Below are 27,255 nucleotides of genomic sequence, written 5' to 3' on the forward strand. Positions count from 1 at the left end.
CAAACTCTATACATTAAAGGGGGAAAAGCTGCTCTTTCTCGGGAAGGTAAATGTCACCGCCTGGATTATTAATCACGCCGGGTTACTTGCCCTTTACTTGCAGATATTGGAGGTGAACGGTCAGAACTTTGAAAACATTCAGCTCCCAAAGGCTATGGAAATCCTGAAGAATAACACTCACTTGTCAATCACTGTGAAAACCAATCTGTTTGGTAAGTGGGCTTCATTCATTACAGGCAGCAAATCAATTGTATAAAGGGACTTTTTAGGAAAAGCAGAGCAATGCACACTGCAATCCTAAGCTTTCTTACATGTGATCATGAATATACGATCTACATATGATCTATGAAGCTGACCCTCTTGTATCTCTGAGACCCTCACATTGAGACTGCTGCTCCATTTTTGCTCATACATCTTTCCTGGTGTCTTATTTTCTCCAGTCTTTAAAGAGCTTCTAGCAAGAATGTTGGAAGAAAAGAGAAATAGCGCCCCGCATTTACCCAAAATCGGAGATATCAAGAAGGCCAGTCGGTTCTCTATTCCTGATCTCGCAGTTGACGTTGAACAAGTGATTGGACTTGAAAAAGTCAGCAAGAAAGGTAAAGCCAATACTGTAGGCGGGAGGAACAAGCTGAAGAAGATTCTCGATAAAACCCGGATCAGCATTCTGCCCCAGAAGCCTTACAAGTAAGAAGCCCTCCTGACCCTTACATTGTTCTTATTAAGAATAGTTGCCTGATAGAAGCGTCACTTAGGCTGTGTTCACATAGCGCTTTAGCATACGCTCAGTACTCTGGTATAATTTTCGGCAGTTTTCACCTACCTGAGTTGGACAGCAAGATGTAGTCCACTAAAGTCCATGATTGGCAGCTATCTGTGTAGTAACAGCAGGTTCTGGTAATGTATAGACACTGTGTACACTTATCACACACGAAGTCTGAGAGCGGCACAAGGAGGACAGATTATACGATGAATAAGAGGACAGCGATTCAAGTGATAGTAGCGCTATTAATATTCTCCTACTGACGGCTCCGTATCGCCCACATTACTGGGTGCATTACTGCTGCCCTTCATCACAGGCATTGTGTTACTGGTGATCCCTCGGTTTCACTCCTGTGCAGGCCGTCACTCATCTGTTACATAATCCGAAGTCTCCAGTGTTCTGCTTGACTGACAGTAGTATATAGGCTGAGAGCCCCCAATTGTAGAGCGCACCCCTTTTAGTTCTTGCTTCTTAGAGCCCTGAAGTCATAAGCGTCGTTTGTACTGCGGACAGGCTTTCAGTACTGGGGACGGGAATGGCCGCTCCCAGTCTCTAGGTTTAAGGTCTGTGTAGTCGGAAGATATTTCTCTTAAAGGAATGAATCAGTAGGATTTAGCAATGTCTTTCCAGACTCTATGACTCCTGTGTTTGCACTCAGTACACATTATGCAGTTACAGCATGAACGTTGTATCAGGAGAGCAGCACCAAGAACACCTAGCTCCCCAATCCCTGGCACCCACCCACGTAGTCAGAGCGTGTGATCACACATGTCCTTGGTCACTGAGCTCCGAGCTCCGTTGTCCTACGTCTGTCCAAATAGATATGGAGAAGTTCCCACTCTGCAGGCTCTGTAGGTCTCTCAGCAGTGTCGGGGGCCGATACATTTACCTCTTGGGGGTCACTGACACTTTCTGCTAAACACTATCTGAGTGAGTCTTACGCCTTGTGGGTGACATTACTCCCGTGTGTGTCTCTGTTCACCCAACCTGCGGGGACATTTGTACAACGAAAAATCGAGACCTGATTTGTAGTAATCCTTTGTACAAGTGCTCCGAAATAAAAGATTAACGTGCTTTGTGGGCGTGCCGGTGCACTCGGTGTGTATGTGCCCCCAGCGTAATGTCAGGCTGGTCTGTATGTGGCTGCAATGCTTGTTATCTACGCTGGAATGGCAGATCGCTACCACACCGGGGCTTAATTAGCCGTACCACTAGTGTGAGTAGCCAATTACATGTTGGCTTTAGGAAGCCTGCCCGAGCTGTGGATTTACCGATGATTTTCTGCATTAAAATCCACACTTGCTGGGCATGGTTACACTGTGGATTGTCTGAATGAAAATCTGCCTCAAGCATGCACTCTGTGTATCCTCCCCTAAAGAGGTCAGCCACTGCTTTTCATTGATGGTCTTTTCTTGGGATAGGCCATCAGTATCTGCTTGTGGGGGGTCAGCCCCGCCGATCAGCTGCTTAATCTTGGATTCCTCATTTCTGTAGTGGCCGCAGCCTGGTACTGCAGATCCTGCTTTATTCATCTATATAGGGGGTGAATCTGCAGTACCCGGCCGCAGCCACTATAGACATGACGGCGCTGTGTTTTCTGGGAGCATCTGAGAACTTCTGGCCAGTGCCGGTAACATCTGTAATCATTGGTGCCGGATGTCCTCATCAATAAGGTATTGATGGCCTTTCCTAAGGATAGAACCAGTGTTGGCTGGACCCTCGTTTGTTAGGCACATGGCTCTTCTTCCCACCCACACTTGGTTTTCATAGGACGCTATGTGGCTGAGGATTGATGGGCTCTCCATAGCTCGTGTCTCCATCTTACCGCGTTCTCGTCCTTCTCTCTGAGATGTGGCACTTACATCTGCTGTCTCTTTGTTTCTTAGTGACATTGGAATCGGGCAGTCTCAAGATGACAGCATTGTCGGCCTCAGGCAAAGCAAGCACATGCCGGCCACGCTCCCCGTCAGCGGGACCCTGTCATCCAGCAACCCCGACTTACTGCAGTCTCATCACCGCATCCTGGACTTCACCACCACCCCAGGTGGGAGCGCTCGCCCTGCGGACCTCCTGGAGATGGCGCTCTGTTCTCACTACGTGTGCTGATGGCAGCAGCTGGCGGATTATTCCCAATGTTTATTTTTCCACATTTTAGACTATTTTTAGCCGGTTTAATGAGAGCGTTCGTCATAGGAAATAATACACGGACTGATGGAAAGATTAGATAAATGAAGGCAGGACAGACGTGTGCGGTTGGCTGTCTGACGTTTCCTTTCTATGTTATGTAGTGACTGTGCAACAGAATTCATAGTTCACACGTGTAGATTTTGCCTTAGATTAATTGCAAGCCCTGTAGAGGGGGGCTGATCCTTGCGGGGTCTCTGGAGCACGCCGGGATAATACGTTTTCACACCTATGACTTACTGCAAGGGCTGTGCAATACTAAGGCGGAATTCAGACGCCCCGAGTGTGACACCTCGCGGGTCCCATGACCGGACTGTCTCAGAGGCATATGTCAGGTCGGCAGAATTGCCGCCGGTCTCTACATCGTGGTCCGTACCCTGACGCATGGACGTCTGAATTCAGCCTTGTACCTAGTATGTCAGTATCGTGCTCTTTTCTAGAAGGATGCTATGTCCTATTACCCGGCTTTCAGTGTAAGACATCTTGAGACCATAGTGCCTCCTTTCTGGTGTAAGTGTCTGCACCTGGTTGCTTTCTTTGTGCTGCCATTGCCGCCATGGGAGAGGCTAGTCTTTTTGCTATGTGATAGGTCTTGTCTCCTGAGATTTGCAGTAGGTAACTCTATTGCCATCTAGTGGTTAAATCATGGAAGCACTTTTTCCCCCACACTTCTTTTTTCATTCTTCAAATAAAGCTCAGATTAACACCACATAAAAATTATTGAACAATTTTTGTTATTACACTTAATATATGTCTTTTTAAGATTATCACCTAAATAGTACTGTTCTTTTACATTCTTTTTCCCCTTCCCCTAGATCTCCCTGATCAAGTTCTGCGAGTATTTAAGGCCGACCAGCAAAGCCGCTATATAATGATAAGCAAAGACACCACGGCAAAGGAAGTAGTAGTCCAGGCTATCAGGGAGTTTGCCCTGACTGCGGTCCCGGATTCCTACTCCCTGTGTGAGGTATCTGTCACTCCTGAAGGGGTCATCAAGCAGAGGCGACTCCCAGACCAGCTGTCTAAGCTAGCCGACAGAATCCAGCTGAGTGGCAGGTATGGTTGGATCTGTGGCATCTAATCCCATCAGCACTGCATGTTTTGTGTAGGATGCCTGCTGGTTTTTTCTCTGAGTTGATGCTGAACCTGTTAGATTTTCTGCATCCGCCCTCAGCCCCGAATCGCCATCATCAGATTATCCGGATGGTGATGTAATCCTACTGCAGAGCTGGAACGCTGAGGGCATGCTGCCATCTGCTGTCTAAAAGTTACCATTGCAACATTGATTGCACGTGTGTTTGAATGTGTTGTGTGTATGTATAAGCTTTTAAAAAAAATGTTTTCATTTTTTTCTTTCGCATGCCTTTATATTTAGAGTTGTTAATGTGCTGTTTCTTTGGACGTCCAGTCCACTCAGCCTCTTCTAAAATTTGCAGCTCACCCAGTTTCTTTTTTTCCAGGTATTACCTTAAAAACAACATGGAGACCGAAACGCTGTGTTCAGACGAAGACGCTCAGGACTTGCTGAGGGAAAGTCAGATTTCTTTGCTTCAGTTAAGTACTATTGAGGTGGCAACGCAGCTGTCAATGAGGAACTTTGAGCTTTTCCGGAACATTGAGCCAACAGAGTACATTGATGACCTTTTCAAGCTCAAGTCGAAAACTGGTTGCGTCAACCTCAAGAACTTTGAAGACGTGATTAACCAAGAAACTTTTTGGGTGGCTTCTGAAATTTTAAGAGAGACTAACCAGCTTAAGAGAATGAAGATCATCAAACATTTTATCAAGATCGCACTGCACTGTAGAGAGTGCAAGAACTTCAACTCCATGTTTGCAATTATTAGGTAAGAAGAATGGCTTAATGTCCGTGATGGGTAATAAGATGTGCAGCGTCCTCCTGGGCTTTCTACAGCTTGTAACAAGAGAAGGGTTGCCATGTTTGTGTCTTAAAGGCAACTTAGCACAAAATTGCCTATTGTTCAAATCCGGTTATGTGATTTATTTTTTTACCAGCTACTTATGTATCTGTATGTGTGTGTGTCTGTGTGTATATACATGATATGCAATGGACGTCCATATGTGTGTGTGTAAAGATGATTTGCCATGGACTTCCTTAGCCCCCACCCTGTGCCCCATCCATCATTCCTACAGTCCCTACTCCCTATTCCCCACTGTACACGTGGTTTGGCAAAACTAATGCTTATTTGGTCCTGCCAATAAAGCTTCTTTGAATTGAATGATATATATATATATACATACATACATACATACATACATACATACATACATACATACATACATACAATGGGTATGGAAAGTATTCAGACCCCTTTAAATTTTTCACTCTTTGTTTCTTTTCAGCCATTTGGTAAATTCAGAAAAGTTCATTTTTTTTCTCATTAATGTACACTCAGCACCCCATCTTGACTAAAAAAAAACAGAAATGTAGTAATTTTTGAAAATTTATTAAAAAAGAAAAACTGAAATATCACATGGTCATAAGTATTCAGACCCTTTGCTCAGTATTGAGTAGAAGCACCTTTTGAGCTAGTACAGCCATGAGTCTTCTTGGGAATGATGCAAGAAATTTTTCACACCTGGATTTGGGGATCCTCTGCCATTATTCCTTGCAGATCCTCTCCAGTTCCGTCAGGTTGGATGGTAAACCTTGGTGGACAGCCATTTTCACGTCTCTCCAGAGATGCTCAATTGGGTTTAGGTCATGGCTCTGGCTGGGCCAGTCAAGAATGGTCACAGAGTTGTTCTGAAGCCACTCCTTTGTTATTTTAGCTGTGTGCTTAGGGTCATTGTCTTGTTGGAAGGTGAACCTTCGGCCAAGTCTGAGGTCCAGAGCCCTCTGGAAGAGGTTTTCATCCAGGATATCTCTGTACTTGGCCGCATTCATGTTTCCTTCAATGACAACTAGTCATTCTGTCAATGCAGTTGAAAAACACACCCCTAGCATGATGCTGCCACCACCATGTTTCACTGTCGGGATTGTTTTGGGCAGGTGATGAGCAGTGCCTGGTTTTCTTCACACATAACACTTAGAATTATCACCTAAAAGCTCTATCTTCATCTCATCAGACCAGAGAATCTTCTTTCTCATAGTCTGTGAGTCCTTCATGTGTTTTTTTTAGCAAACTCTATGCGGGATTTCATATGTCTTGCACTGAGGAGAGGCTTCCGTTGGGCCACTCTGCCATAAAGGCCCGACTGGTGGAGGGCTGCAGTGATAGTGGCAAACTTACAAAATCAGCAAGGGATCAAATACTTAATTCCCACACCGTGTATATGTGTGTGTGTGTGTGTGTGTGTGTGTGTGTATATCTATATATATAATTGCCTAAGGGTCACTTCCGTCTGTCTGTCTGTCCTTCTGTCACGGTTATTTGTTCGCTGATTGGTCTCGGCAGCTGCCTGTCATGGCTGCCGCGACCAATCAGCGACGGCCACAGTTCGATTAGTCCCTCCCCTACTCCCCTGCACTCACTCGCCTATGCGGCATCAATAGTAAAAATAGGTCATGTTAAAAATAATAATAATAAAAAAAAAACCTGCTATACTCACCCTCCACCGCCTTTCCCGCTCCTCGCCACGCTTCCCGGACCGCTCCGTTGCAAGCGGCAACTTCCGCTCCCGTCCCAGCGCTGGTGTGCGACAAGGACCTGCCGTGACGTCACGGTCATGTGACCGCGACGTCATCATAGGTCCTGCTCACACCAGCGCTGGGACGGGAGCGGAAGCTGCTGCTTGCAATGGAGCGGTCCGGGGAGTGTGGCGAGGAGCGACAAAGGCGGCGGACGGTAAGTATGGCAGGACTTCCAACGGGCCTTCGGAAGGTAAGTATATGTTTTTTTTTTTAAGTCTCTATACTACGTGGCTCTGTGCTGGCCAATATACTATGTGGCTGGGCAATATACTACGTGGCTGGGCAATATACTACGTGGCTGGGCAATATACTACGTGACTGGGCAATATACTACGTGACTGGGCAATATACTACGTGGCTGTGCTGTATACTATGTGACTGGGCAATATACTACGTGGCTCTGCTATATACTACATGGCTGGGCAATATACTACGTAGACATGCATATTCTAGACTACCCGATGCGTTAGAATCGGGCCACCATCTAGTATATATATGTACATATACATAAGTCCTCCAATCTTCAGAGCCTGTACAGAGGCATTTTCAGCAGTGTCATTATCGTCATAGGCAAGATTTCGATGGTGAGTACAGCCTATACACTGTAGATAACATGGCTCCATTTTTGACTATACACTGTGTGCAGAATTATTAGGCAAGTTGTATTTTGATCACATGATACTTTTTATACATGTTGTCCTACTCCAAGCTGTTCAGGCTTGAGAGCCAACTACCAATTAAGGAAATCATGTGATGTGCATCTCTGTAATGAGGAGGGGTGTTGTCTAATGACATCAATATATACACCTATATAAGGTGAGCTTAATTATTAGGCAACTTAATTTCCTTTGGAAAAATGGGTCAGAAGAGAGATTTGCAGAGGGATGCAGCAGTCTTGAAATTGCCAAACTTTTGAAGCGTGATAACCGAACAATCAAGTGTTTCGTGGCAAATAGCCAACAGGGTCTCAAGAAGCGTGTTGGGCAAAAAAGGCGCAAAATAACTGCCTATGAATTGAGGAAAATCAAGCGTGAAGTTGCCAAGATGCCATTTGCCACCAGTTTTGCCATATTTCAGATCTGCAACGTTAGTGGAGTAACAAAAAGCACAAGGTGTGCGATACTCAGGGACATGGCCAAGGTAAGGAAGGCTGAAAAACGACCACCTTTGAAATAGAAACATAAGATAAAACGTCAAGACTGGGCTAAGAAATATCTTAAGACTGACTTTTCAAAGGTTTTATGGACTGATGATATGAGAGTGACTCGTGATGGGCCAGAGGCTGGATCAGTAAAGCGCAGAGAGCTCCACTCTGACTCAGAGGCCAGCAAGGTGGAGGTGGGGTACTGGTATGGGCTGGTATCATCAAAGATGAACTTGTGGGGCCTTTTCGGGTTGAGGATGGAGTAAAGCTCAACTCCCAGACCTACTGCCAGTTTCTGGAAGATAACTTCTTCAAGCAGTGGTACAGGAGGAAGTCAGTATAGTTCAAGAAAAACATGATTTTCATTCAGGACAATGCTCCATCACATGCCTCCAACTACTCCACAGTGTGGCTGGCCAGTAAAGGTCTCAAAGAAGAAAAAATAATGGCATGGCCCCCTTGTTCACCTGATCTGAACCCCATAGAGAACCTGTGGTCCCTCATAAAATGTGAGATCTAGAGGGAGGGAAAACATTACACCTCTCGGAACAGTGTCTGGAAGGCTGTGGTGGCTGCTGCACGCAATGTTGATCGTAAACAGATCAAGCAACTGACAGAATCTATGGATGGAAGGCTGTTGTGTCATCATAAAGAAAGGTGGCTATATTGGTCACTAATTTAGGGGGGTTTTGTTTTTGCATGTCAGAAATGTTTCTAAATTTTATGCAGTTATATTGTTTTACCTGGTGAAAATAAACAAGTGAGATGGGAATATATTTGGTTTTTATTAAGTTGCCTAATAATTCTGCACAGTAATAGTTACCTGCACAAACAGATATCCTCCTAAGATAGCCAAATCTAAAAAAAAAAAACACTCTAACTTCCAAAAATATTAAGCTGTGATATTAATGAGTCTTTTGGGTTGATTGAGAACATAGTTGTTGATCAATCATAAAAATAGTCCTCTAACATACAACTTGCCTAATAATTCTGCACACAGTGTAGTTGACGATCAAGCTTGCCTTCTCCCCCCCTACTTCACAATACATACATACATACATACATACATACATACATACAGTACAGACCAAAAGTTTGGACACACCTTCTCATTTAAAGATTTTTCTGTATTTTCATGACTATGAAAATGGTAAATTCACACTGAAGGCATCAAAACTATGAATTAACACATGTGGAATTATATACTTAACAAAAAAGCGTGAAACAGCTGAAATTATGTCTTATATGCTAGGTTCTTCAAAGTAGCCACCTTTTGCTTTGCTGACTGCTTTGCACACTCTTGGCATTCTCTTGATGAGCTTCAAGAGGTAGTCACCGGGAATGGTCTTCCAACAATCTTGGAGTTCCCAGAGATGCTTAGCACTTGTTGGCCATTTTGCCTTCACTCTGCGGTCCAACTCACCCCAAACCATCTCGATTGGGTTTAGGTCTGGTGACTGTGGAGGCCAGGTCATCTGGTGTAGCACCCCATCACTCTCCTTTTTGGTCAAATAGCCCTTACACAGCCTGGAGGTGTATTTTTTGGTCATTGTCCTGTTGAAAAATAAATGATGGTCCAACTAAACGCAAACCGGATGGAATAGCTTGCCTCTGCAAGATGCTGTGGTAGCCATGCTGGTTCAGTATGCCTTCAATTTTGAATAAATCCCCTACAGTGTCACCAGCAAAGCACCCCCACACCATCACACCACCTCCTCCATGCTTCACGGTGAGAACCGCATGTAGAGTTCATCCGTTCACCTTTTCTGCGTCGTGCAAAGACACGGTGGTTGGAACCAAAGATCTCAAATTTGGACTCATCAGACCAAAGCACAGATTTCCACTGGTCTAATGTCCATTCCTTGTGTTCTTTAGCCCAAACAAGTCTCTTCTGTTTGTTGCCTGTCCTTAGCAGTGGTTTCCTAGCAGCTATTTTCCCATGAAGGCCTGCTGCACAAAGTCTCCTCTTAACAGTTGTTGTAGATATGTGTCTGCTGCTAGAACTCTGTGTGGCATTGACCTGATTTTTAATCTGAGCTGCTGTTAACCTTCGATTTCTGAGGGTGGTGACTCGGATAAACTTATCCTCAGAAGCAGAGGTGACTCTTGGCCTTCCTTTCCTGGGGCGGTCCTCATGTAAGCCAGTTTCTTTGTAGTGCTTGATGGTTTTTTGCAACTGCACCTGGGGATACTTTCAAAGTTTTCCCAATTTTTCAGACTGACTGATCTTCATTTCTTAAAGTAATGATGGCCACTCGTTATTCTTTACTTAGCTGATTTTTTCTTGCCATAATATACAGTGCCTACAAGTAGTATTCAACCCCCTGCAGATTTAGCAGGTTTAATAAGATGCAAATACGTTAGAGCCTTCAAACAAGAGCAGGATTTATTAACAGATGCATAAATCTTACAAACCAAAAAGTTTTGTTGCTCAGTTAAATTTTTATAAATTTTAAACATAAAAGTGTGGGTCAATTATTATTCAACCGCTAGGTTTAATATTTTGTGGAATAACCTTTGTTTGCAATTACAGCTAATAATCGTCTTTTATAAGACCTGATCAGGCCGGCACAAGTCTCTGGAGTTATCTTGGCCCACTCCTCTATGCAGATCTTCTCCAAGTTATCTAGGTTCTTTGGGTGTCTCATGTGGACTTTAATCTTGAGCTCCTTCCACAAGTTTTCAATTGGGTTAAGGTCAGGAGACTGACTAGGCCACTGCAACACCTTGATTTTTTGCCTCTTGAACCAGGCCTTGGTTTTCTTGGCTGTGTGCTTTGGGTCGTTGTCTTGTTGGAAGATGAAATGACGACCCATCTTAAGATCCTTGATGGAGGAGCGGAGGTTCTTGGCCAAAATCTCCAGGTAGGCCGTGCTATCCATCTTCCAATGGATGCGGACCAGATGGCCAGGCCCCTTGGCTGAGAAATAGCCCCACAGCATGATGCTGCCACCACCATGCTTGACTGTAGGGATGGTATTCTTGGGGTCGTATGCAGTGCCATCCAGTCTCCAAACGTCACGTGTGTGTTTGGCACCAAAGATCTCGATCTTGGTCTCATCAGACCAGAGAACCTTGAACCAGTCAGTCTGAGTCCTCCAAGTGATCATAAGCAAACTGTAGACGAGCCTTGACATGACGCTTTGAAAGTAAAGGTACCTTACGGGCTCGTCTGGAACGGAGACCATTGCGGTGGAGTACGTTACTTATGGTATTGACTGAAACCAATGTCCCCACTGCCATGAGATCTTCCCGGAGCTCCTTCCTTGTTGTCCTTGGGTTAGCCTTGACTCTTCGGACAAGCCTGGCCTCGGCACGGGAAGAAACTTTCAAAGGCTGTCCAGGCCGTGGAAGGCTAACAGTAGTTCCATGAGCCTTCCACTTCCGGATGATGCTCCCAACAGTGGAGACAGGTAGACCCAACTCCTTGGAAAGGGTTTTGTACCCCTTGCCAGCCTTGTGACCCTCCACGATCTTGTCTCTGATGGCCTTGGAATGCTCCTTTGTCTTTCCCATGTTGACCATGTATGAGTGCTGTTCACAAGTTTGGGGAGGGTCTTAAATAGTTAGAAAAGGCTGGAAAAAGAGATAATTAATCCAAACATGTGAAGCTCATTGTTCTTTGTGCCTGAACTACTTCTTAATACTTTAGGGGAACCAAACAGAATTCTGGTGGGTTGAGGGGTTGAATAATAAATGACCCTCTGAAAAGACTTTTCACAATTTAAAAAAAAAAATAAATAACATTCTTTTTTGCTGCAGTGCATTTCACACTTCCAGGCTGATCTACAGTCCAAATGTCACAATGCCAAGTTAATTCCAAATGTGTAAACCTGCTAAATCTGCAGGGGGTTGAATACTACTTGTAGGCACTGTAAATTCTAATAGTCTCTTCAGTAGGACTATCAGCTGTGTATCCACCAGACGTCTGCACAACGCAACTGATGGTCCCAACCCCATTTATAAGGCAAAAAATAGAACTTATTAAACCTGACAGGGCACACCTGTGAAATGAAAACCATTCGTGGTGACGACCTCTTGAAGCTCATCAAGAGAATGCGAAGAGTGTGCAAATCAGTCATCAAAGCAAAAGGTGGCTACTTTGAAGAACCTAGAATATAAGACATAATTTCAGTTGTTTCACTTTTGTTAAGTATATAATTCCACATTTGTTAATTCATAGTTTTGATGCCTTCAGTGTGAATGTACAATTTGCATAGTCATGAAAATACAGAAAAATCTTTAAATGAGGTGTGTCCAAACTTTTGTGCTGTACTGTATATACAGTATATACACTCACAAAAACAATAAGTCAGACTGATGAAACATCTCTAAGAAAAGTAAATTTACTGTGTGTACTTTCCTGTACATAGGCTGTGATAGGTCCGTTGATGCTTGGCCAATGCAGGTACCATTATTGTACCTACTTTCTGTAGGTGTGTGAATGTAGAACATCCAGAATATATCTATTATTGTTACTCATTCTATTCCAGTGGCTTAAATTTGGCTCCAGTGTCAAGACTAAGAACAACATGGGAAAAACTCCCTAGTAAATATGAAAAACTTTTTCAAGATCTACAAGACCTCTTTGACCCATCAAGGAACATGGCGAAATATCGGAATGTACTAAACAGCCAGAACCTCCAGCCGCCCATCATCCCTCTGTTTCCTGTTATTAAGAAAGACCTCACTTTCCTACATGAAGGTGATCAGATTATTACATTTCAATATGTATTAATTATAAACACTTACAGGAATCCTGAAAACAAATCTTTTTTTTCCTTCCAGGCAATGACTCAAAAGTCGAAGGATTGGTAAACTTTGAGAAACTAAGGATGATTGCAAAAGAAATTCGGCATGTTGGCCGAATGGCCTCCGTGAACATGGACCCTGCCCTGATGTTCCGTACGAGGTGCGCTTATGTTTTTTATTCTTCTGCTTGAAAATTCTAATAAATGTACTGCTCTGGTGGCACAATGCTCATTAGTTTTAGGATTTTAAACTGAATATAAAAAATGAAGAACTATTCCTAGCAGATTCATGGAGGCATTTCTGAGTCTGTTCAAAATAAAGTATACCTAGAATTTATTTTTACACTTTATCCTCTCCCCCACTGATCGTGCTGTTAATCAGTGGGGGTCCAGGTCCTGAGTCCCAACCGATCTGTTAAAAAAAAAAAAAAGTTCTGACACACGCAGCTACCCAGGCAGAAGTACTTGGCTCCTGCATGACCGGGTGCTGCAGACTTTCTTGGCCCCATACACGGCTCTGCACGTGAGCTCCTGCAGGAGTTGGGCACTTCTTTGTGATAATACTGCGCGTTTCAGAACTTTTTTTTGAGTGATCCGTGGGGTCTCAAGGCCTGAATATGAATATAAATTATTAGATCTAACAATATAACACTCTGTGTTTGGGGACTTGGAGGTCTTAGACCCCACCTGGTAATGCTCTCCTGTGTGTGCCATTTGGAAGTGTCTGTTGGCTGCCCGTGTGTCTCGTCCTGTGGTCTGGGCCTTTCTTTCTGAGCTTGTGATCTTTCTTTCTCCCTGTTTCTTTCTATACACTTGCTTCTCCCTCCATGGCTCTCACTTGCAGGAAGAAGAAGTGGAGAAGTTTGGGGTGAGTTTGTTGGTGCCCTTGTTGCCCACTGCCACATATTATTTCCATCCTTTCCATTCGCATTATTTCCTTTCTTGCGCTTTTCCGCTTTGTGTTACCTTTTAACCCTCTTGCCAGCGGACTAATGATTTACTGAGCTGATCTAGGGTTAGTGGGTCCATCACAAGAAACAAAATGACAGTTTCTGCATTATGATATACAAATGAATCCTGTACACGTGGCCTAGAAATGCTTCTTCAGATGCGACACTGCATTTGCTGTCAGCCATGGCAGCGGGACATCTTCATCAAACGTGCTGATCATCTGATTGATCCTTGTTTCCATTTTATTGGGTCATTTGTTCTTTTGTTTACCCCTTTGGCTTCATAGTAGGGAATGCCATAACTGATCCCATAATTATGTGACAATAGTTTCCGGCATCCAGCAGATCAGTTGTCCCGTTTGGTTCTTGCGCTGGAACAGACGAGCTATATTGTGGCTGCCGGACTGGGGCACAGTGTACAGGTTTATAAGCAGTTGTGTCCGAGCAGACAGGACCCAGCCTTCCTCACTTGCCATATACCTACTCACACACGCATAGTTAACCAGCCCACCACAAAAAGTACTAGTGTATTGTTAGTCACACTTGTTCTCGGGGCTTGGTAAGTGACTCCAGATGCAGAAGGTAACTCATAGTGACGGCTTCATCCTCCTCCGTAAGGTCCATAGTGCATGGTCATCAACCTGGACCGCTTCATACACTAACCCACTACGTTACTGACCACAGAACGTGTAGCTAACCCCGTAATAGTCTCCATCACTCGCCACCAGTAACTGCAGTAAAACGGCCAGTGTTCTCAGCATGAGCTTGTTCCCGTTAATGATATAGTTGATGGCTAAGGCCCAAGCTGCAGCTTTACATCGTCCAGATAGGTTGGGATCAGGTTACTTGAGCCCATTGCTGTAGCTTTAATCTGTGTGTAATGTTTAGGTGAAATATTTTGCATAGCATGTAGTTTTTTCCTAGTGTTTGACTAGTTATTTGTTTCTATACCAGCTTTACTTACTGGAATGAGGCATGTTGAGCATAAATCCCCTCATATTTCCCTTGCATGACTACATTTTTCTCCATCATGTCATGGGATGACTCCATTATTTCATTGTGAATGGTCTTCTGTTTCCAGGTCGCTCAGTCAGGGTAGCACCAATGCCACTGTCCTCGACGTGGCACAGACCGGAGGTCACAAAAAGCGAGTTAGACGCAGCTCTTTCCTCAATGCCAAGAAGCTGTACGAGGATGCACAGATGGCTCGCAAAGTGAAGCAGTACTTGTCCGATCTGGATCTTGAGATGGATGAAGAGAATCTGCAGACGCTGTCGGTGCAGTGTGAGCCAGCAACAAATACATGTAAGCAACACGCCACCATCTGCTCAGGTGGAAGTCGTTGTAAGCCCTTGGACTATTAGTCTTAGATGTGTGCAGTGAAGGGCTGCAATCATTATAGAACGTTCCTGATTGTACTGATTTTAGGTCTAATGTTTTTATAAACTTTATTTTGACTAGTTTTTTAACTTTCCTTTTTTTTCAAGTGCCAAAAACCCCTTGTGACAAGAGATCAGGGAAATCTGACACGTCACCAGTCGCACCACGAGCAGCAACACAGCAGAAGCAGCAGCCAACGTTAAAGCCAAATCAGGCATTGCAGGTGCCTGCTGTGTCCCTCTATCCATCTAGGAAGAAGGTGCCAGTCAAGGATCTTCCTCCCTTCGGTTAGTGAAATTATTTACCACTTTTAATAGACTCATAGTTGGTGGCTGTTCGTTTAAGCCAAGTAAAGTATTGAAAAGTTGAAGGCACTCTGTAGGTGGAGAACATAAGTGGGGTGCCAACCCCTGCCAACATCAGAAAAAAAGAACTCACAAGGGTAATTAGTGTTGGAGATTCAATTTGCATTCCATGTAGTAATTAAACTTCTGAGAGTTTTAGGATATACAGTTAGGTCCATATATATTTGGACAGAGACAACATTTTTCTAATTTTGGTTATAGACATTACCACAATGAATTTTAAACAAAACAATTCAGATGCAGTTGAAGTACAGACTTTCAGCTTTCATTTGAGGGTATCCACATTAAAATTGGATGAAGGGTTTAGGAGTTTCAGCTCCTTAACATGTGCCGCCCTTTTTTTAAAGGGACCAAAAGTAATTGGACAATTGACTCCAAGGCTATTTCATGGACAGGTGTGGGCAATCCCTTTGTTATGTCATTCTCAATTAAGCAGATAAAAGGCCTGGAGTTGATTTGAGGTGTGGTGCTTGCATTTGGAAGGTTTTGTTGTGAAGTAAACATGAGGTCAAAGGAGCTCTCCGTATAGGTGAAACAAGCCATCCTTAAGCTGCGAAAACAGAAAAAACTCATCCGAGACATTGCTACAATATTAGGAGTGGCAAAATCTACAATTTGGTACATTCTGAGAAAGAAAGAAAGCACTGGTGAACTCATCAATGCAAAAAGACCTGGGCGCCCACGGGAGACAACAGTGGTGGATGATCGCAGAATAATCTCCATGGTGAAGAGAAACCCCTTCACAACAGCCAACCAAGTGAACAACACTCTCCAGGAGGGCGGCGTATCAATATCCAAATCTACCATAAAGAGAAGACTGCATGAAAGTAAATACAGAGGGTTCACTGCACGGTGCAAGCCACTCATAGGCATCAAGAATAACAAGGCTAGACTGGACTTTGTTAAAAAAACATCTAAAAAAGCCAGCACAGTTCTGGAAGAACATTCTTTGGACAGATGAAACCAAGATCAACCTCTACCAGAATGATGGAAAGAGAAAAGTATGGTGAAGGCGTGGTACAGCTCATGATCCAAAGCATACCACATCATCTGTAAAACATGGCGGAGGCAGTGTGATGGCTTGGGCATGCATGGCTGCCAGTGGCACTGTGTCACTAGTGTTAATTGATGATGTGACACAGGACAGAAGCAGCCGAATGAATTCTGAGGTATTCAGAGACATACTGTGTGCTCAGATCCAGCCACATGCAGCCAAACTTATTGGTCGTCATTTCATACTACAGATGGACAATGACCCAAAACATAAAGCCAAAGCAACCCAGGAGTTTATTAAAGCAAAGAAGTGGAATATTCTTGAATGGCCAAGTCAGTCATCTGATCTTAACTCAATTGAGCAGCATTTCACTTGTTAAAGACTAAACTTCAGACAGAAAGGCCCACAAACAAATAGCAACTGAAAACCACTGTAGTGAAGGCCTGGCAGAGCATCAATAAAGAGGAAACACAGAGTCTGGTGATGTCCATGAGTTCAAGACTTCAGGCAGTCATTGCCAACAAAGGGTTTTCAACCAAGTACTAAAAATGAACATTTTATTTAAAATTATTGAATCTGTCCAATTACTTTTGGTCCCTTTAAAAACAGGGTGGCACATGTTAAGGAGCTGAAACTCCTAAACCCTTGATCCAATTTTAATGTGGATACCCTCAAATGAAAGCTGAAAGTCTGAACTTCAACTGCATCTGAACTGTTTTGTTTAAAATTCATTGTGGTAAGGTCTATAACCAAAATTAGAAAAATGTTGTCTCTGTCCAAATATATATGGACCTAACTGTATAGGGGGAGTTCTTTTTTTATTTTTATAAATTAATTAAAGGCATACAGAATAGACTCTGTGCCTCGCAATAGTTGGGCTGCTCTATGGACAAGATGCTTTTTTCTACTGGTAGGTAAGGAGTCCTGGATTGTAGATTTAAACGGTTATACCCAAGATAGGGAATAATTTACTCTCTGTAGGGGATAATTCACTGATCGCTGGGGCTCCAACCACTGTGACAGCCACCTTCCACCCCCCCAACGATCCCTACATAGGGGCTCTGAAGGCCCTGGAAGTGTCCCAGCACAGCTGTTTTGAATGGAGCAGAGGTGCAGGTATCTCGACTTCAATTCCATTCATTATCTATGGAACCGCTGGAGAAAATAATTCAACTCTCTGCAAATTTTGTCAGTCCGATAAACAATGAATGGGTTCCAGAGTGTCTGGATAGGGGATGACTGGCTATCGTAGGAATAACCCTTTCATGGGTTAATTGCACAGTTTCAGCCCATGTTTTCTGATCTCCAATGATCCAGTTTAATCAGCAGGTGAGGCCACATCTGCTGAAGGGGAAATGTAACATTACATGCCAGCCATTTACACAAATATCCGTCTATGGAATACCTGGACGTGTCCTCCAGGTCTGAACAAGAGAGGGGATCCCAAGCAAAGGCCGACTTTGTAGCATTACCTATGAAATATCCCCTGTATATCCTCAGTGTGACCAAATGTAAAGAAAAGTAGAAATGTAGACTTCATTGTAACGTTTCAGTTACAGACCCTCACCTCCATACCCTTAGATCAGGTTCTTTCATACTGATATATGTCCTCTCTAAAAGGCATCAACTCACCACAAGCGTTAAAGAAAATTCTTTCGTTATCAGAAGAAGGAAGCTTAGAGCGCCACAAGAAGGGGGCAGATGACACGCTATCGAATGCTTCATCACAGCTCTCTTCTCCACCCACATCTCCTCAGAGCTCTCCTAGAAAAGGTACTACGGCCAGATGTCCACCAAACCGTGCTATGCGTAGGCCTGCCATTAGCACCGATGTGTATGTAGGCCAACCGTTAGCACCGATGTGTACGTAGGCCGGCCGTTAGCACCGATGTGTATGTAGGCCAACCATTAGCACCGATGTGTATGTAGGCCGTCCGTTAGCACCGATGTGTACGTAGGCCGGCCGTTAGCACCGATGTGTATGTAGGCCAGCCGTTAGCACCGATGTGTATGTAGGCCAGCCGTTAGCACCGATGTGTACGTAGGCCGGCCGTTAGCACCGATGTGTACGTAGGCCAGCCGTTAGCACCAATGTGTATGTAGGCCGGCCGTTAGCACTGATGTCTACGTAGGCCGGACGTTAGCACCAATGTGTATGTAGGCCGGACGTTAGCACCGATGTGTAGCCTCTCCTAGTAACACAGAGGAGAACCCGGGCCCTAACTAAGCACAGTGACTTCTTTATCAGATATTTACCCCCTCCCTAACACTGTTAGCTCAGCGCTCCTTCCTGATGATTAACCACTTCATGACTTGGTGCCACTTTGCTACCAGTCTGATTGTTCTCTGTAGTGTGAATAGAGCTAGTATTGCCAGTGCACAGTGGGCCCAGCAGGCGACGATCTGGTTCATTTGTTAATAATTTGCTTTGCAGGTTACACTTTGGCAGCCAGTGGCACTGTGGATAACTTCTCCGACTCTGGGCACAGCGAGATCTCTTCCCGCTCCAGCATTGTTAGCAATTCCTCATTTGACGGCATGCACCTGCATGATGATCGACGGCAGAGGCATTCAGTGAGCATTGTGGACGCTAATCTAGGTGTGGTGCGGCCTGACAGGAGAGCCATGATGGACGTGGACCCCTGCATAGGGTAGGTCTCTCGTAGTGCATCACTAACACCACCACCTCCTTGAATTAAGCTGACTTATTGTCGGTTGTCCAGACCTACAGCAGTTTCACCCCTTGGATCACTTGTATATCATTCGATTAAAGGGCTTGTCCAGGACTGCGACATTTATGACTAGTTTTTAGAATAGGTCATCGATATCAGATCAGTGGGGTTTGACAGCTGGCATCACTATTAACCACTTAACATCTGGAGCTGTGGCCCCTTGATATACTGTCTACAGGGTCTGATATAAAATACTGAATGGGAGCGGAGCTGCCGTACCGGAGAACGGCCACTACACAGCGTACAGAGCTGTTCTGGCGCTGTACACACTGCACTTCTGCTAATAAGTGATTGGTGGGAGTGCCGGGTATCATGCCCCACGGATCTGCTATCAGTTATCTATCATAGACTGAGGTCATCCATGTCTTCTTAAGCATCCTTTTTAAGGTATTTCTGACATCGAGCATGGCGCAGCTTGCATCATCTTTCAAGCTGTCAATAATAAAACCGTGATGAAACTCAAGTCAGCGAGGTCTGCCTGGATCCCTCAGAAAATGGAGGCCATAATTATTAATGTGCGTGTATAAACAGGGTAGTTTTCCTTTCCTAATGGTCTTGAACACTAATATATCTTAGAATACGATTTCATTGTGTTGTGAAATCCAAACAACTGCTTTGTTAGTGATGTGTTCTTCATGCCGAGTAACAAGACTTCTTTTTCTCTCTGGTTCTAGTCCTTACACACATTTGGCAGAGAGTAGAGGCTTATACGCTGCAGCTACGGTTCTGTCCTCTCCCAGCATGGAGGAGCTCTCCCAGGACCAGGGTGACCGGGCATCGCTGGATGCTGCGGACAGTGGACGTGGTAGTTGGACATCTTGCTCTAGTGGCTCTCATGACAATATACAGACTATTCCGCACCAGAGGAGCTGGGAGACTCTTCAGTTTGGTCATGTTCAGTATGATGGCACACCGGATGGAGCAGGTTTCTGGCCACCAGGGACTCACCTAGACCAGGTTAATTTTCCTGATCGTAGCACAAAGTATGGCAGACACAATCAGGGAAGAGAGGCTTTAGATCAAGCACAGTCCAGAGCAAGCTGGGCATCATCCACTGGCTACTGGGGTGAGGACTCTGAGGGCGACACTGGCACCATTAAGAGAAGAGGTGGAAAAGATGTTTCACTTGATGCAGAAACCAGTAGCCTAACATCCGGGATGGCCGAGGAAGCAAAGACTCCACCAGTGCCCACACACATAGCCGTAACAGCGTCTTCATCAAAAGGTCTTATTGGTAAGAACAAGTTATCTTACTACTTCCATCTGCTGGGAAATGTTGTGATGCCAAGTATTATTAATATGCTATATAACCAGATAAGTGAACTGATTGTTCCAGATGAGCAGGGAAATTCGTATTGTCTAACCAGTGATGATTCCCAAATATACTTGCAGTGTAAAAACAAGTTATGCAAGAAAAAAAACAAACCAAAAGGCTTCTTAAGAAAAATTAATAATATGACCGCGCACAGTCATAATTGCATCACTGTATATCCAGTTAGTCAATGATGGCCCAGATAGAAAGGCATGACTTACAGGTCTCCTCACCAGCAGCACCTTGTAAAGTGCAGCATTTGGGTAATTGGCACATATTGTCATGCCAGGGGCCCATGTCTTATACTCAGAGGAAGGAAAGGGGTTTAGAAAAAAATAGAGTGAAGGGAAACCTGTCAGGTTGCCCAAGCGTCCCCCCATACTGCACCCATAATGATTTAGAGCCATGATCTGGTATCGCCGTCCCTGATTTCCTAAACTTATGTCCACAAAACACCACTTTATGTGCAACTTCTCCCAGACTAGCCTGGCACGGCGACCTTCAGATGTGAACAGCTTCATTCCTCTGGGCATCCACAAGCTGGATAAACCTTCCCTGCGTTTATCACCACACTGTCCCTGCCCAGGAAGGCATAGTGTTGCCATATCCCGCCTATCCGGAGGTGGGCAGGGTGGAACGTGCCAGTCACACCCAGCAGAGCGAACGAGGCCGGACTACATGGGAAGCTATGTCTCGCTGGACTGACCTGCATGTGCCGAGCTGGTTCACCCACATATGAGTAGCTGTATGGGCAAGCAGGGACAGGAGTGTAACTCTGATTATGGCTCGGGGCCCCGACTGCTTGCCTGTGATGTGATAAAGTCATAAAAGAAGCATTCCTTACCTGTTGGATCCTCGCTGTCCCAGCGCTGCTCCGGTGCGTCTCACCAGCCTTTGTATACCGGGCTGCAGTATATTGCAAGTATATCTTACAAGTACACAAAGACCGGCGCGGGTTCAACTGGTAAATACGCTTTATAAAAGGCGATTGATATATTATAGCACCCCATAAACAAGGGGACAAACAATGACCACAAAGTATCACATCCTCCTCAATTAGTATATGCTACAATTAAGGGGTGGGGGGCTGTTTATTCATATAGTCGTCTTCTGATCTCTAAAATGAAGAGTTGGACATAACAATTAAGAATCTCAATTGAAAACTTTACCTATTGAGGGCAAAAACAGGGGTGAAGCTCAGCCTATTATCAACACCCACTAGGTACCATGGCACAGGGGATCCCTTCACATAAAACCACTCTGAAAGCTGCCTGGCCCCCCGACGTGCCCTAGGGGACAGTCTTCTCATCAGCCACGTAGATAATGGAGTACGTATGCACAGAAATGCTACTGGAGGGAAAAGAAGCAGAGAAAGCGGAGCGGATGTATCCGTCCCTAGGATGCTGTGTGCTCAAGAACTTCTAGAGAAATACAATTCTATATGGCAGCGATTTAAGGAGCATTTACACTACAAGATATTTATGAACAAGCATTGTTAGAAACCCTCGTTTCACAATAATGTTGATGTATAAACAGGCAGTAATGGCAGTCTGTGTGCCCTGAGCCATGTAGCGTAGATCCCTCCGTGCGCATCGATCGCTTTGCCTCTGCCTGTGTAAGCAGACATTTAAATAACCGCTGATCAGTAAAAGTTTACCGATCGTCAATCATATTGTGTCTGTATAAACCGACCTTAGTTATCAGAACTACAGGACACTCTGAGTGACTGAATAACAGCTGGAGATTGTAGGGGAACAGGAGCTTGATTTTCGGTTACCCCAGACTCCACATGTACGGATGGTCGCTGTGCAATGGTAGAGCCGCCAACACTGCAGAAGGGAAAAATCAGGCAGGCATTGCCCGGTGACTTTACACTTGGCAGTATAGAGTTTGCTTTTGTTTTATCTCCTTGGTTTGGTTTCTCTTGTGACAATAATTGTCTCTTATGGTAGTGTATTGTGTTACCACAGCACGGAAGGATGGGCGATACAGAGAGCCACCACCCACACCACCAGGATATGTAGGAATCCCCATCGCAGAGTTTGCTGATGGACACCCACAATTATCTCGGAAGCCTCCAGATTACAACGTAGCACTACAACGCTCCAGGATGATGGCCCGAAGGAGCGACAGTGAAGGAGCTCCAGCTACATCCCCACCTTCTCATAATCACCCTTGTAACAAGCCGGTTAACAAGCCACAATGGCATAAACCCAACGAGACAGATCCACGGCTTGCCAAATATCAGACACAAGGGGTAGCAGCAAAGGATGATGGTGAGTGTATAGCTACTTCTGGGTCATTGATGGATTGAAGCTATGAAAGAACCACAGTGCTCTAGAGCAGAGTCCTGTATGGTGTCTGTATATAACCGTGATAGAGGTGGGGTCTATATCATATACTCCGCTGCATTCCCTGGCTGCTGATACATGCTGCCGTATTGGACACTGGCTGTGTGATTTCTGCCAGGTATGTTTGACTCTGAAGCACAGCAGCGTGTTTTTTTTTTTAACGCAGCACCGCAGGCTAGCCAGAATGGTGGGTCAACAACAACTTCTCCCCACCCACTGCCAGTGAGTGACAGTTCTCTCCCTGCGTGCGGGTATGGGGAGGGACCCGGTCACTCCAGGGCAGCGGCAGGGAGAAGCCTCTGGGAACCCGCCTTCCAATTAGTCTCCCGTGCAGCTCGGTCCACGACTGCTTTTAGATTACGATTTTCTATGACCTGCCGCAGCATGTGAGTCAAACATGCATGGCTGAAATCGTACAGTGTCTGATACATGCTGCCCATGGTTCATGCAGCATGTATGAGCAGACCTATTTTACAGTCTCCCTGACAGATTCTGTTTATTGTAAAGACATGGCTGTGATGAGGCTGATATACAGATTAACGTGGTACCTTTGGTGACTGGCCTTTCCTGCGTGAAATCTCTTCAGAGGAGGCAAGTTACTGATAAAGCAATGGGGAAGTGTATATGCTTGATCACTGCAAAAAATTGTGGCTTGGTGCTCTGAAGAAAGATACTAAGGAATTGGTCGGAGGGGCTGGGGAATTGGTCGGAGTGGCTGGGGAATTGGTCGGAGGGGCTGGGGAATTGGTCGGAGGGGCTGGGGAATAGGTCGGAGGGGCTGGGGAATTGGACGGAGGGGCTGGGGAATTGGACGGAGGGGCTGGGGAATTGGACGGAGGGGCGAAGTATGAGAGCAGCAGTGGAACCAGCTCACCTATAAGACTGAAGGCGTGCAGGAGCAGAGGAATATGTTATGATCAAACGAGTAGATCCACAGAAAACATTATAGATTTTTGCTCCTTAAAGGGAACCTGTCACCCCGTTTTTTGAGATTGAGCTATAAATACTGTTAAATAGGGCCTGCGCTGTGTGTTCCTATAGTGTATGTAGTGTACCCCGATTCCCCACCTATGCTGAGAAATAACTTAAAGTCGCCGTTTTCGCCTGTCAATCAGGCTGGTCAGGTCGGGAGGGCGTGGTGACATCGCTGGTTCTTCCTCAGCTTTACGTTGGTGGCGTAGTGGTGAACAAGCAGCGCGCGATCTGCGCTGTAATCCCTTGCATCGGTGGGGGCGGCCATCTTCCTGGGGCCGCGCGTGCGCAGATCGAGTGCTCTGCTGCACGGGGCTTCAGGAAAATGGCCGCGGGATGCCGCGCGTGCGCATTAGAGATCGCGGCGGCCATTTTCCCAAAGCCGAGATGCAAACTCGGCTTTGGGAAAATGGCCGCCGCGATCTCTAATGCGCACGCGCGGCATCCCGCGGCCATTTTCCTGAAGCCCCGTGCAGCAGAGCACTCGATCTGCGCACGCGCGGCCCCAGGAAGATGGCCGCCCCCACTGATGCAAGGGATTACAGCGCAGATCGCGCGCTGCTTGTTCACCACTACGCCACTACGCCACCAACGTAAAGCTGAGGAAGAACCAGCGATGTCACCACGCCCTCCCGACCTGACCAGCCTGATTGACAGGCGAAAACGGCGACTTTGGTAAGTTATTTCTCAGCATAGGTGGGGAATCGGGGTACACTACATACACTATAGGAACACACAGCGCAGGCCCTATTTAACAGTATTTATAGCTCAATCTCAAAAAACGGGGTGACGGGTTCCCTTTAAAATTCCAAACTTTATTCTAAAAGATTAAATCTGAATTCCTTGTAGCAATCAATGGCGTTTCAAGCACTCTGGCGTTCTTTGTCTGAGCTGAAGGATAAGAACGCTGGAGTGCATTGGAAACTCGTTGCTTATTTATTGTTAATTGGAATTTATTTTTAATCCTTTTGAATAAAGTTTAGAATTTTAAAGAGCTGGAATCTACCTTTTTTTTCTCGCAGGTAGGAGAAGACCCAGTGTACAGTGGAGCCCATGTGCCCCAAAATCTAATTAGCAGAACAACAAAGTGGATTTCTTCCCCAATGATCTGAATTTAACCTGTATATCAGCCCCACTACACCTATGTCTTTACATTACAAAATTGTCCTGACAGGTTCTCTGTAAAGGTTCTTATCAAGGAAGGGTCACTTCTTTTGTTTTTTTTATATTTCTTTGTTGTCTACCTTTTCAGCCACTGGCTCATTTGAGTGGGTCCTCTATTCTTATAATGCGTTGACATATTGCTATTCTCACCCCCTCTTCCATAAAGCCCTGCACCTGACGTGTCACCGTGTATACTTTTTCATAAAAAGTAAAGATATGCAGATGCTTTCTGGATCTTTTCACGTGAACATACTATGGGCACATAATCCCATTTGCATGAAGATGGAGGATATTTTGGGACCACTATTCCTACTCCCTCTAACATTGTGGCCTGTTGATCTATTTTTTGACTTGAAGGCCTTCCCCTTTGTGTTCCCTTATTGTGAGTTGACTTCTCCGTGTTTTTTTCTATGTATTTTAAGGCACTTTCCATATTAGTGGCTTATCCTAATGCTCGATCAGGTGCAGCGTGTTTTTATATACATATAAGTTTTATTCTTTTCTCTTGCAGATGATGAACAAGTGTCGGCTGTATGAGGTTAGGCCCTCGTCCTATTCTAGGATAAGGCACCAGAAATGGAGAGCACAAGAGGATGCCCAATCTGATTGGCGCCTGTGGAGCAGTTTCCTCCTCTGCCTTACAAGCAGCGCTGGGCATCGAATATCCTTCTGTTCTACCCCCTGGCATTTGAAATACTGTGAAGACATCACCGCCGCACTTTGCCTCCTCTGCGAGTTGTGCTGCTTGAGAGAAACTGTGCAGGAAGCTGCAATCTGATGGAAGCTGACTGAATCTTGCACAGTATCATTCCAAATTTGTCAGTCACCACATCAGCAATCACTTCTATTGCACTTCTTCATGCCTGGATGGTGTCTTTTTCTTTTTTAACTCTTGGTTTTAACTTTTAGCCATGGCTCGCCTTTGCCTCCTGTTTGGCTGGCTAGTCATGTGCTTCTATCAGCCATTTTTAACTTTAGCTGAGATTGCATTTCAATCGTTTCTGTACACAGGTTTATTGAGTTGGTTTACAATTCTGTTCCAATCTGACCCCGGCGCGCGCCGCGCGCTGTCATGAGAGGGGCACGCGTTCCGCTTGGGGGAGCGTCTTTGTTACATCAGGATATTTACAGTATTATTTCACATCTAAGTTATTACTTATTTTTTTATGTTTATATAGAGATTTTTAATTGGAAAAAAAAAAGAACTGGATTATATTAAAGTAACGGCAGCTTGGGACATTCAATTAATGCTACTAGTTGTTAATACTGAGCAAATTTGGTAGCCTTTTTTTCGCCTTTCATCTAAAAGAAACCCAAAATCAATCTGTTCAACAACCATTGTCATGATCTAGGCTTCACCTAGCAATGAGGCCCATTCCCGTATATGAGAAGTCATTGTGGGACGCTGCCCTTGTAGAGAAGGCCCATGGGTAGCATCCATCTGCTCACAGCTGCTATTTTACACTTTCAGGACTGAAATCGCCATCTTTCTCCCTTTGCACAGACTCCGGATACCTGAAGGCTGCCAATCCGAGTAACACTCCTGTGTGAGGAACTTATGATCTTGGATTATTATATTTTTTTTTTTTTTCCCCATTTTTCTCTAAACTGATCATATTGATCAGTGGTTTAACATATATAAATATATGTATACAACTTTAAAGAAAACAAGGAAAGAAATGACAGTGTTTTTTTCACTGTGGAAGATGACAACAGTGCTTTATTTAATGCTTCGATGCTGTTATCATGGCTTTTGTCGACCTTCCCTCTATATCACATTGTCAGTTATGCCTATGTAATTTTCCATGTAATATGCATTTATTTGCCGGCTTTTTTCTGTAGGTGATGGAGCTGCTGCACAGAGGCAGACACAAGGCCAGATCGATCTCCCATTGCACAAAGCATCATATAGCGGTAGATTATAGGACTGCTAACCTCGGTTCGCTCTGTGATGTCCAGTGCAGAATGTACAACTAACTGGTGATTTCATCATGCTTTTGATACTACTTGTACCTGTATGTCTTTTAGAAAGACATTGGTAGAGTCTGTATCCCTTTTGTATTTTTAATACAATAATTGTACATATTGGTTATATTTTTGTTGAAAATGGTAGAAATGTACTATGTTTATGCTTCTACATCCAGTTTGTATGAAGCTGGAGAATAAATAAATATTATAACAGTTCCTGGCGGCTAATTCCTCCACTGGCTCATGGTATAGTAATGTGCGTGCATATACAGCCAATTAAATGGTCACTGTCGCTTCAACCAACTTTGCATAAATCAATAGTACAGACAAATATAAGGCACTTTGTAATGTATCTAATCTGAGAAATCGGCTTTCTTCTCTTATTATTACTACTTTCCTTTAAACACCATTGATGTGCCTCAGGTGCTCATCATTCACACTGACAAAAACTGCACATCCACATCGGTCAAAGCAAGATGAATTCAAAATACAGTGAGGCGTCAGGTTACAGCTCCTATTACATTCTATAGAAGGGGAGAGGCATGAGGAACAGTTTGTGAAAACATGGAGAAA

General features: G+C 44.6%; 1 protein-coding gene across 25 annotated transcripts in view; it reads left to right on the forward strand.

Annotated features, from left to right (window-relative positions):
- RAPGEF2 (Rap guanine nucleotide exchange factor 2) overlaps positions 1 to 26,898 on the forward strand; it is a 253,329-nt gene extending 226,431 nt beyond the window's left edge. For 8 of the 25 annotated variants that reach the window (XM_069744146.1, XM_069744157.1, XM_069744144.1 and 5 more), the window contains 15 exons: positions 104 to 212; positions 441 to 687; positions 2,650 to 2,807; positions 3,763 to 4,003; positions 4,408 to 4,791; positions 12,237 to 12,448; positions 12,532 to 12,655; positions 13,339 to 13,362; positions 14,526 to 14,749; positions 14,932 to 15,111; positions 17,804 to 17,956; positions 18,618 to 18,834; positions 19,590 to 20,149; positions 22,180 to 22,503; positions 25,226 to 26,898. In XM_069744146.1, coding sequence (XP_069600247.1) covers positions 104 to 212; positions 441 to 687; positions 2,650 to 2,807; positions 3,763 to 4,003; positions 4,408 to 4,791; positions 12,237 to 12,448; positions 12,532 to 12,655; positions 13,339 to 13,362; positions 14,526 to 14,749; positions 14,932 to 15,111; positions 17,804 to 17,956; positions 18,618 to 18,834; positions 19,590 to 20,149; positions 22,180 to 22,503; positions 25,226 to 25,251 — 3,183 coding nt within the window. In that variant the 3' untranslated portion in view covers positions 25,252 to 26,898. The remainder of the gene's footprint in view (positions 1 to 103; positions 213 to 440; positions 688 to 2,649; positions 2,808 to 3,762; positions 4,004 to 4,407; positions 4,792 to 12,236; positions 12,449 to 12,531; positions 12,656 to 13,338; positions 13,363 to 14,525; positions 14,750 to 14,931; positions 15,112 to 17,803; positions 17,957 to 18,617; positions 18,835 to 19,589; positions 20,150 to 22,179; positions 22,504 to 25,225) is intronic. The other 17 variants (XM_069744150.1, XM_069744143.1, XM_069744148.1 and 14 more) reach the window with 6 other exon arrangements.
- The last annotated feature ends 357 nt before the right edge of the window (positions 26,899 to 27,255 follow it).

The sequence above is a fragment of the Ranitomeya imitator genome, chromosome 1 (assembly GCF_032444005.1).
Source record: "Ranitomeya imitator isolate aRanImi1 chromosome 1, aRanImi1.pri, whole genome shotgun sequence".
Lineage (NCBI taxonomy): Eukaryota > Metazoa > Chordata > Amphibia > Anura > Dendrobatidae > Ranitomeya > Ranitomeya imitator.